This window comes from Oncorhynchus kisutch, linkage group LG10, assembly GCF_002021735.2.
Source record: "Oncorhynchus kisutch isolate 150728-3 linkage group LG10, Okis_V2, whole genome shotgun sequence".
Taxonomy (NCBI): Eukaryota; Metazoa; Chordata; class Actinopteri; order Salmoniformes; family Salmonidae; genus Oncorhynchus; species Oncorhynchus kisutch.
This window is the reverse complement of record NC_034183.2, coordinates 28,660,948-28,672,438: the sequence shown is the minus strand read 5'-3', so window position 1 is coordinate 28,672,438 and position 11,491 is coordinate 28,660,948. Positions and strand designations below refer to the sequence as shown.

Genomic DNA, 11,491 nt, shown 5'->3' with positions numbered 1-11,491 from the left:
TCTACATGGGTCTGTCGTGGTAAACATGTGAGAAGAGTCATATATTACCAGCCGGTCCTCAGCCACCAGACCACACCATCTGTGAATCATATCAATCGTGGATCACACAGCACCTCTACTGCTCTGGTTTGGTGTCACACTGTAGGACCATCAAGGCCACACACTGATACACTGTCACCTAGAAAAAGATCGATGCTCAACATCCCCACCATCAACTTCAACATGTCACATATTTCTTCCCTGCGTGTGAAATTCAAGGGTTTTTCTTTATTTTTACAATTTTCTACATTGTAGAATAATAGTGACGACATCAAAACTATGAAATAACGTATGGAATCATGTAGTAACCACAAAATTGTTAGACAAATCAAAATATATATTTTATTTTAGATTCTTCAGAGTAGCCACCCTTTGCCTTGATGACAGCTTTGCACACTCAGGCATTTTTTTTTATTTATTTTATTTAACCTTTATTTAACTAGGCAAGTCAGTTAAGAACTTAAGAACAAATTCTTATTTACAATGACGGCCTACCAAAAGGCAAAAGGCCTCCTGTGGGGACAGGGGGCTGAGATTTGAAACCCTTTTTGTAAAATTAAAATATAGGACAAAACACATGTCACGACAAGAGAGACACCACAACAACACATAAAGAGAGACCTTAGACAACAACTTAGCATGGCAGGAAGACATGACAACACAGCATGGTAGCAACACAACATGACAACAACATGGTAGCAATACAACATTGCAGCAGCACAACATGGTAGCAGCACAAAACATGGTACAAACATTATTGGGCAAAGACGACAGCACAAAGGGGAAGAAGGTAGAGACAACAATACATCACACAAAACAGCCACAAATGTCAGTAAGAGTGTCCATGATTGAGTTTTTGAATGAAGAGATTAAGATAAAACTGTCCAGTTTGAGTGTTTGTTGCAGCTCGTTCCAGTCGCTAGCTGCAGCGAACTAAAAAGACGAGCTACCCAGGGATGCGTGTGCTTTGGGGACCTTTAACAGAATGTGACTGACAGAACGGGTGTTGTATGTTGAGGATGAGGGCTGCAGTAGATATCTCCGATAGGGGGGAGTGAGGCCTAAGCGGGTTTTATAATTAAGCATCAACCAGTGGGTCTTGTGAAGGGTTTCCAGAGATGACCAGGTTACAGAAGACTACAGAGTGCAGTAATGTGTCCTATAAGGAGCATTGGTGGCAAATCTGATGGCTGAATGGTAAAGAACATCTAGCCGCTCGAGAGCACCCTTACCTGCCGATCTATAATCCGTAATCTAGCATGGGTAGGATTGTCATCTGAATCAGGGTTAGTTTGGCAGCTGGGGTGAAAGAAGAGCGATTACGATAGAGGAAACCAAGTCTAGATTTATCTTTAGCCTGCAGCGTTGATATGTGCTGAGAGAAGGACAGTGTACCGTCTAGCCATACTCCCAAGTACTTGTATGAGGTGACTACCTCAAGCTCTAAACCCTCAGAGGTAGTAAACACACTGGTGGGGAGTTGGGCATTCTTCTTACTAAACCACATTACAGAGAAAGCTTGCAGAGAAAGCTTGTTGTACACTAAGAAAGCTTTGTTGTAGAGCGTTTAACACAAAATCCGGGGAGGGGCCAGCTGAGTATAAGACTGTATCATCTGCATATAAATGGATGAGAGAGCTTCCTACTGCCTGAGATATGTTGTTGATGTAAATTGAGAAGAGTGTGGGGCCTAGGATCGAACCTTGGGGTACTCCCTTGGTGACAGACAGTGGCTGGGACAGCAGATGTTCTGACTTTATACACTGCACTCTTTGAGAGAGGTAGTTAGCAAACCAGGCCAATGACTCCTCAGAGACACCCTTACCTCTTATCTGGCCCACAAGAATGGAATGGTCTACCGTATCAACAGCTTTGGCCAAGTCAAAAGAAATAGCAGCACAACATTGTTTAGAATCAAGGGCAATGGTGACATCATTGAGTTTAAGGAGCTCCTTTAGAACTTTGGACTCAGTGACCGCCTGCAGGGAGAAACTTTGTAGCGGGGCAGGGAGGCGTATCGGGGCTATTTGCTTTAGAAGGGGTGGGAGATGAGGAAATGTTGGACGGGCAAGGAGACATGGCTGACTCAAATAGGAATCCTGACTTAATGAAGTGGTGATTAAAGAGTTCAGCCATGTGCTTCTTGTCAGTAACAACCACATCATCAACATTAAGGGGCATGGGAAGCTGTGAGGAGGAGGGTTTATTCTCTAGGTCTTTAACCATTTTCCAGAACTTCTTGGGATTAGACCCACAGAGAGAGAACTGCTCCAAAAAGTAACTAAATTTGGCCTTCCGGATAGCCTGAGTGCACTTATTTCTAATTTGCCTGAACGAGAGCCAGTCAGCCTGAGTATGCATTTGCTGAGCCTTTCGCCAAATGGAATTTCTTAGGTGTAGTTACTCTGCAAGATGACTGTCGAACCAGGGGCTGAACCTGATTTTAATTCTCATTTTCTTTATGGGGGCGTGTTTGTTAACGATACCACTGAAAATATCTAAATAAAAGGTCCAACAGAGGGGACCCCCTTCGACAGAGGGGATCAAGCTGATTCTATACCAGTTTACAGAGTTTTCATGAAGGAAGGCTTGCTAATTTAAGTTTTTTAGCAAGCGTCTGTGATGATTCAGGACAGGTCGTTTCACTGAGCAGCCATTACGAACAAAGGTTGTAAAACAGTGATCACTAAGGTCATTACAGAAAACACCAGATTGATACCTATCAGGATTATTTGATAGGATAACATCAAGGAGAGTAGCCTTATCTGGGTGTTTGGAGTCATACCTTGTGGGATTGGTAATAATCTGAGATAGATTTAGGGAGTCCCATTGCTTTAGGACTTGGTCAGGTGGTTTAAGCATGTCCCACTTTAGGCCACCTAGCAAGACAAATTCAGACTTAGTGTAATGGGCCAGGAGAGAGCTTAGGGCAGGTAGGGTACAGGCCGGTGCTGATGGAGGACGATAACACCCAGCAACAGTCAACAAAAGCTATTTGAAAGTTTAATGATTAAAACCAGAAATCTAATTGTTTGGGGACAGACTTGGTGGAGACAACCGAACACTGAAGGTGTTCCTTGGTAAAGATTGCCCCTCCGCCGCCTTTGGAAGACCTGTCTTGCCGAAAAAGGTTATAACCAGAAAGGTTAACATCAGTGTTCAAAACACTCTTTCTTAATCACGTCTCAGTAATGACCAACACATCTGGATTGGAGCTGTGAACCCACACTTTCAACTGATCCATTTTAGATAATAAGCTTCCAGTATTAACGTGCAGAAACCCTTGGCTTTTTCGAGAGCAGAAATCGGTGAAGCAAATATTAGAGCACACATCAGAATTGGGGCTAGCAACAGTAGATGGGCCAGTAATATAATAAGGGCACGGCAGAGGACAGGGAGAGCTTTGCAGTAATAATGTATGACATTTGAATGTGCATTAGATGACAACAAGATCATGTTGTACAGAAATGTCATCAGGTAACATGAATACAAAGCCGGCGATAGGTGGTTAGAATAGGATGGCCAAACATAGTCTGTCCCTCAGTTAGGTAAATAAGAAAGTTTATAATCAACAAAGCATGCAGGAGTCATGAGGCAAATAACATAAAGCACAAGAAAAAATATAATGACTTGGGGGTAGCCATTGTAAGTTCAGAGTCACTCGTCTCAACAGTGCGTGTGTGCTGGAGGCGAGCAAAAATTCGGGAAAGAGGGGGGAGTGTGGCGGTGGTACCTGTACCAGACAGGGGGAGACAGGCCAGGGCAGGAAGTGAACAAAAGCGCCAGGTGGAATCCAAGCAGCAGTGCAGCAGGCAACGGGAGTAGGTGTCACACCCACTAGGGTGAAGATTTTTTTTTTCCAGAACAAGATTCATGACAAAAAACACTAACCAGCGCTGTTAATTACACTTCTCTCTCAACTTTTAGCAGAATCGAGCCAAATACTGATGTGTTTGTCACTAACTTGCAACTGCTCAGTCTTTATACAAAGGACTCTGTCATCTTGGTTAGATTGTGTTTGATTGGTTAGTATACGAGGGAATTTCTTCCTTCCACTCTCTCTGTCCCGGTAGGTAGAGCTGAAACACCTTCTGGCATCTAAGGGCCGGGGGCTAACCCCAGGTTTGATTTGCGAGTTAAAAGAGCAGAGATAATCACAGGGCTTCTGTCTTAAATGACCAAAGCACTTTGTGTTTATGGGTTCATTTTGCAAGCCAGAGACCCAGACTAAACCGTTTTTTAATTTGTCCAACAAGGTTTTCGTTAAGGCTCCACAGAAGATAGGGGAGAGAGGAAAGAGAGGAGGGGGATAGAGGGGGGAGAGGGGAGGGCAATTAATCAAGCTGAAAAGTGTAGCCACAGGAGCCTCAAGGTGCCCAAATGAGTGAAAACACCCATTTCAGACCAGCCCAGTGGGGGACATTAACTGGGAAAGGTGCAGGGTGGAGTGGTTGTGTTGTCAGCCACAGAGGGGAACAAAAGAAAAGAGAGAGAGCACTTTGAATTTAAATGTAATTGAATTGAGAGAGGTGTATAGAAAGCCGAACTGTAGAGGTGAAGCTCCCACTTGTAGGCCCAGAGGGAGGGTGTGTTTATTTGGGTCTGTGTTTCCTTTCCTTCATGTATCCGTGCCAACTATCAAACGAGGGCATGATGGATTGTTATTTTCTTATATTTCTTGTTTACTTGGCTTGAAAGCCCATGACAGACAACATTTCCCCACTTTCTTTGTAGTCTTTTCTGCCTGCCTCCCGATGACCTCACCACAGAGCTGCAATCAGAACAAGACATAAGATAACAAAATACATTTCAGGGGGAAAAGGCATTGAGGCAAGATAAGGCAATTAACCTGTGTTTGTTTTAGCTCTAGTGCGGATAGCTCTCCAGGTGTTTCTGAAATGATGGCTCATTGGGTTACGGTTTATACTCAATAGGGTAAGAAAATGTGGTATTACTGAATTTTACTCACTGTGACAAACTAGACAGATTCCCAAAAAGACAGCATTTATTATAATCCCTCTACAGCACAGTTCCAATGCGTGGCATTAGCACACGTGATCATTCCCTCTTTAAAACACTTTAAATTGTTCATTTGTAGGATCAGTCAAGCACAATTGAGTTGAGATTTCCTGAAGTACACTCTTAGAAAAAAGGGTTCCAAAAGGGTGTCCCCATAGGAGAACCCTTTTTGGTTCCAGGTAGAACCATTTTGGATTCCATGTAGCACCCTCTGTAGAAAGGGCACTTCATGGAACCAAAAGGGTTCTTCAAATGGTTATTCTATAGGGACAGCCGAATAACCCTTAGGTTCAAGATGGCACCTTTTTTTCAAAGATCGTATTTCAGATCCACTCATTGATAACTCAAGCCAACGTTGGTGGTAGTAATTAGAAATAATAAGTTCCATGTTTGGCAAGTGTAGTGTAGTGGGAGTCAAGAGAAGAGGAGCCAGGACTGGAGTGGGCTCAGGTTGCACAGAACCAAACCTGACGGATCAATTCAGACTTACCAAAACTCTGAGCTCTCAATAACCAGGAACAGGAGAGGGGGAGAGAGAAGGAGAGAGAAGGAGAGGGGGAGAGAAATAGAGCGAGAAGAGGGGGGTGATTAAATGTAAAAAGAATGTGATCGGAAAACTGTTGGCAAGCCTGACAGGTGTTATTCACAGAGCCTCAACCAGACATAACACTCGAGCCGTCATGATGGTGCGCCATCTTACTCTGCTTTTCCATCCACACAGACCCGTAGCCTGGTGGTGCTCATCAGAGAGCTACTGTAGACATACACATATATAGACACAGACAAATGGAGGGGATGGTGGCAAAGCTACAAATGAATCAATTTGTCTCTATAAAAAAGGCAGGATGAAACACTTCATGGGAAATGGGGCTGATTGTGTTTATATCTGAAATATCTGCAGTAAGCTTAGGCATTCCTGAAGATGGACGGTGATGGATTGATGTAAGGAGGACAAGATGTTAAATGGAAAAAGTTGAATTCACCACTTTATTTAATTGAGTCATCCATCATGTTGAAATATATTCTGTGTACATTACAGCATACCTGAAACAGGACATTAAGGATACCAAGGATTTAGTTATAAACATGAATTTATGAGTCATGATTAGAAGATATGGGCCCAAATCCTGTAAAATGTATCTTAAACACATAACCATGGTTGAATTTGTCCCTGTTGCCAAATATAATTACCAATCCTTCTGAAACAAGAATTTGATGTATCACCCCTTTCCTCTCTGGGGCAAACGTCTGTTGTTTTACGCATTACTTAATGAGTTTATTCCCTATACCATGTTCTAGCCTTACAATAATGACTGATATCCCTCATGTAAATAACAGGAAACAGGACATTCACCAGTTTATCTGATTTATGGATCAAAGCTGTCCATTTGAAATGTTTTCCCATGCAGTCTCTGGCCTCCTAACTGCATATTCCTGTCATATCTGAAAAACTTATCAGATATACTTGGTCAGTTGGCCTTACACTATGAAGGTTGAAGGCAGATCATTTATTTCTGTCTTAAATTACGAGTGGACATCGATCAGACAAGCTACTGCGGCTAGCCGGCTAACTGTTTCTCTCCTAGGACGCTTTGATTTACAAAGTATTTCTGAAGGTCGCCCTAATAGAGGAAACAAATCTGAAGGTCACTTCAGCACTGCTACTTTCTGATGAAAGTCAGATGGAACTCTTGAGTAAATGTACAGTCTAATATATGGAGAATAGACAGGTAGCATGTCCCACACACAGAGACAGACAGACAGACAGACAGACAGACAGACAGACAGACGGACAGACAGACAGACAGACAGACAGACAGACAGACAGACAGACAGACAGACAGACAGACAGACAGACAGACAGACAGACAGACAGACAGACAGACAGACAGACAGACAGACAGACAGAGACAGAGAGAGAGAGAGAGAGAGAGAGAGAGAGAGAGAGAGAGAGAGAGAGAGAGTTCATTTTTGTTGTTTTGCACTTTATATATTCACTTTGTATGTTGTCTACCTCACTTGCTTTGGCAATGTTAACACATGTTTCCCATGCCAATAAAGCCCTTGAATTGAAATTGAATTGAATTGAGAGAGAGAGAGAGAGAGAGAGAGAGAGAGAGAGAGAGAGAGAGAGAGAGAGAGAGAGAGAGAGAGAGAGAGAGAGAGAGAGAGAGAGAGAGAGAGAGAGAGAGAGAGAGAGAGAGAGAGAGAGAGAGAGAGAGAGAGAGAGAGAGGAGCTATCATCAATCATAAGTCTGACAAATGTTTCCCTATTGTCTATACCTGCCTAATGTGCCTAACATTAACAGAACATGTACATTAGAAAATACACCTTTCTTATATCATATGTCTGCTCCATATATCAGTGAACAAAATATCTGACTTGGAGAATTATTATAATGCAGCGAGAAAACAAACAGAACCTTTTAGCTGTTCAGGCCAATATGGATTCGCTGTGCTTCTTTTAAAGGGGAAATGTATGGATGTGTGCTGTCCCCTCTAGAGAACACTGTTAATTCCCCTAAGGAGGAAAATATACTGTCTGGGAGAGGTGTAAAGAGGTGGCTCCAGATTCACCGGGAGCGCGGCCCCACTTTTTTTTATTAAAGAAAGATAAGGTTGTTACGCAATTGTTTCTCTTGTATTGTACTTGGTCAATGACAGTAAAGTACTCGGTATCTACAGTATATGCCAGTTACAGTGTATACATCCCTGTTACCAACCTCTGGTAAACTGATTGCTGCTGGGACCACCCACATTAACCTCTCTCTGCTATGACCTGTCCCCCTAAATCCCTTTTTCCATTCTCCTTTGCCCTGTCAGCCTTTTCTGTTTGTAACTCCAGTACAGTACAGTACAGGTTAGTGCCAGGTGAGCATCTGGGGAACAGGAGGTTCTTCCCAGCTAATATTGGCAACATGACACGATAAGTGCTCCACAGGCTGCCTGGGCTGGTCACAGTGTCTGGGGTTGAGCCTGGCAGTGACAAACAGACAGGACTATAAGAGCTCACTGCTGTGGGTCAGAGCTACACATTACTGACAGACTGCCACCATGCTGGAGAGACTGGTATTCCTGCTGCTGCTGGCAGCCTACGGTGAGTAACACACTTGCCTCTGAGCACTAAGGACAGCATAATGCTAACAACCACATCATCATCACTTCTGACATGGCCATTTATGTCCATTTACGTTTGTTTCACTGTAGGATAAAAGTCACAAAAACATTTGTCACAAAAACATCTGTGTGCAAATATATCATGCTGCTAACCGTGGACTGCATGTTTCTCAGCATATGGTTGTGGTACTCCCACCTTCGAGCCCAACACCAACAGGATTGTGAATGGAGAGGATGCCCGCGCCCATAGCTGGCCATGGCAGGTGAAAACTGTGAATTACTTCCCTGTATAAGTCCATTGAACCATACATTCATCATGTTTGTCTTTAACTGTTTTACTGTCTGTGCATCTGTATCCTTAGATTTCAATGCAGGTGAAGCATGGCAGCCGTTGGCATCACACCTGTGGGGGCACTCTGATTGGCTCTCGCTGGGTCCTGACTGCTGGACACTGTGTATGGTGAGTGCCAGAATGGAAGAGTGAGGTATTACTAGAGAATGTGAGTAAAAAGAGGTCATTGAGGTCACGAATGTGAAGCAGAATATTGGGAAAGTATAGATGTCATTAAAGAGAACTTAATGTTTCTCTGTGATGTTTGGCGTGTTCTCCCCAGGCCTGGAGATGTGTACCGCGTGGTGATGGGAGAGCATGACCAGAGTGTGCAGGAGGGAACTGAGCAGATCAGAGACGTGCTGCGTATCCTGGTTCATCCCGACTGGGACATCAACATGGTCGCCGCTGGGTGAGTATCCATCTGATAGACCAAAACAATGCTGATGACACAGCAACAGCTAGCTCTTACTATTACCATCACTACCACAACTAAAACTAATGCCACTATTACCACAACCACCAATAGCAACATTATGTCTTCAAGAACAACATAGGATATCGCAACTGCAACCATAATATGCAAACTAGCATGAATGTGGATGACTACAACAACTTGTTTTGTTTTCTCACAGAAATGATCTTGCCCTGCTGAAACTGGACAAGGCTCCCATCATGAATGAGAACGTTGGTCTGGCTTGCCTTCCTGAGGCAGGAGAGATCCCTGCTCATGGAGACGCATGCTTCATCTCTGGCTGGGGAAACCTCTACAGTAAGATATCACATACATCATTCTTCTCTGTGCTACACATGATGAGAGAGAGAGCGAGAGAGAGAGAGAGAGTCCTGTGTGGTAGAGCATTGTGCTCGCAACTCCAGGATCGTGGGTTTGATTGCTGCTGGGACCACCCATATGAAAAATATATGAATGCACTAGTGTAAGTTGCTTTGGATAAAAGGCTCTGGTAAATGGCTTTTAAAAAAAAAATATGTTTGGCTGTGTGGATACTGTGGGCTTGTGGCATGTGAAGTTTAATTTAAGGCTATATTTGCCTGTTTATGTTAAGCCACACAACAGTTTTAAAAGGATAGTGCAAGATTTTTGCGATCAAGCCCCTGTCCTATTTACCCAGATTCAGATGAATTTATGGATTCCTTTTTTAGATCTCATCATACAGCATGACGATAGTTAGCAATGGCTCACGAAAATACCTACAACTTCCTTCAAACTGCACGCAGAGATATCCATGAATTCGTCTGACTGAGTAAATAGAAAAAGCGTTTAGTTGCCAAAATTAAGATATATGGGGTGTGGATATATACAATATAAGCCTGTTAGTGAATATGATACATCGACATAATGTACTGTATACAGATATACGTAGGGTCATAATTTGGGCCAGTTTGCTACAGCCGGAAAATAATCCTGCAGCAACAGTAAATGTGAATTATTATGTGAATTATAACGATTGGACATATTTTTGTAGGTGTTGACATTTTAAAGTGGAATTTACAAACTTTAGAAGCCTTTTTAAACCTCGAATACACTACAAGTTTGGATTTTCTGATGTGCAGGAAAATAATTCTAAGCAACAAAAGAGTGATCAAGTTAAGATCCTACATCCGAGGCCTGTGTTTATGTTCCAGTGTATAGTGTCTAACTGTACCCTCCCTGTCCTGTTCTAGCCCATGGTCCCATGCCTGATAAGCTGCAGCAAGCTCTTCTGCCAGTGGTGGGGAACAGTGTGTGTAGGCAGAGTGACTGGTGGGGAATGGTGGTGAAGGACACCATGATCTGTGCTGGAGGGGGTGAAGTGTCAGGATGCAACGTGAGTGAGGCAACAACACATCTTGAGATCATATTCTTATGATAATACAGTAATATAACTGTCACCATAACCTGTATGACATAGTAACCAATGTTTGTAAAACACTTTCTGTCTCTCGCCTTATCCCCCTCTCTCTCTTCCCCTCCCTCTCTCTCATTCTCTCCCCCCCCCCATGCCCTGATCTCTGTCTGCAGGGGGACTCTGGAGGTCCTCTGAACTGTAAGGGTGCTGATGGTAAGTGGTACGTCCAGGGCGTGACCAGCTTTGTGTCCTCTCGTGTCTGCAACGAGGTGAAGAAACCAACCGTCTTCACCCGCATCTCAGCCTTTACTGACTGGCTCAGCAATGTAAGTCATGTAACAATACAGTTCCCTCTCACCTCTGACCTATAACATGCTCACCCACTGTTCTCAGATCTGTGTAACGCACAGCAAAGTTACACATGATTTATAACCCACAAAACATGTTTTTCCTGTCTCCTCCTCAGACAATGCTTTACTATTAAGGATCCGACTGTATCTCGGAGGCTGGCAGATGACCATCTTGTAATAACGCTGTGAATACATTTTGCCCAATAAATCATATGCCCATGGTTCAGATTCTGTACCGCTTCTGTGTTCTTTATAAATTGGGGCAGGAGTCTGAGCCTGGTTGGTAGAGGAATAGTAGACTTTAGTGGCTACATCTGTGGTGAGGAATATTTTGGAGGGGGAAAATAGGTCATGTGAAAATAATGATGACCTTGTGGTCACATGCTGGGGTTAGTTAATATTTTGCTACCTTAGGCTTTTAGATATAGTAGTCTAAATTGCACGTTTTCTTCCTCAATATTTGAGTGTAGCCTATCACGAAATCCTTCATCAGCAGGGCCATAACCAGGGTCTAAGTTTTATTGAGGTCCATCTAATAAATGTTAAGGAAGTTGAAGCCCATTCACTGCACTTCTATACAACTCAAAAAAAAATGACATTATCACATTGGTTACTGTAGCTTCATTCACCTCAGTCAATCTACAAACACAACCTATTAGCTATACAATTAGCGGCTACACATGAACTCACATTAATCAGGATTAAAAACTATAATTGAATGTGTTCAAAGGGATCTGTTGGGAGAAAAAATATTTTACTATCAAAAAGTTAACAAATTAGTTAGC

At 43.0% G+C, this 11,491-nt stretch overlaps 1 protein-coding gene across 1 annotated transcript; it reads left to right on the top strand.

Annotated features, from left to right (window-relative positions):
• Nucleotides 1–8,019: 8,019 nt before the first annotated feature.
• LOC109897507 (proproteinase E) lies at nt 8,020–10,937 on the top strand. The gene is made up of 8 exons (XM_020492007.2): nt 8,020–8,155; nt 8,350–8,438; nt 8,538–8,635; nt 8,790–8,918; nt 9,142–9,278; nt 10,193–10,335; nt 10,530–10,682; nt 10,823–10,937. Exons 1-8 carry the CDS (start codon nt 8,113–8,115, stop codon nt 10,838–10,840), a joined length of 810 nt encoding a protein of 269 aa, XP_020347596.1. The 5' UTR covers nt 8,020–8,112; the 3' UTR covers nt 10,841–10,937.
• Nucleotides 10,938–11,491: the final 554 nt, after the last annotated feature.

Coding starts and splice junctions, on each gene's coding strand:
- LOC109897507 (XM_020492007.2), top strand. CDS start 8,113: ATGCTGGAGAGACTGGTATTCCTGCTGCTGCTGGCAGCCTACG. Junction 8,439..8,537: donor CCCATAGCTGGCCATGGCAG/GTGAAAACTGTG, acceptor CTGTATCCTTAG/ATTTCAATGCAGGTGAAGCA. Junction 10,336..10,529: donor GTGAAGTGTCAGGATGCAAC/GTGAGTGAGGCA, acceptor CTCTGTCTGCAG/GGGGACTCTGGAGGTCCTCT.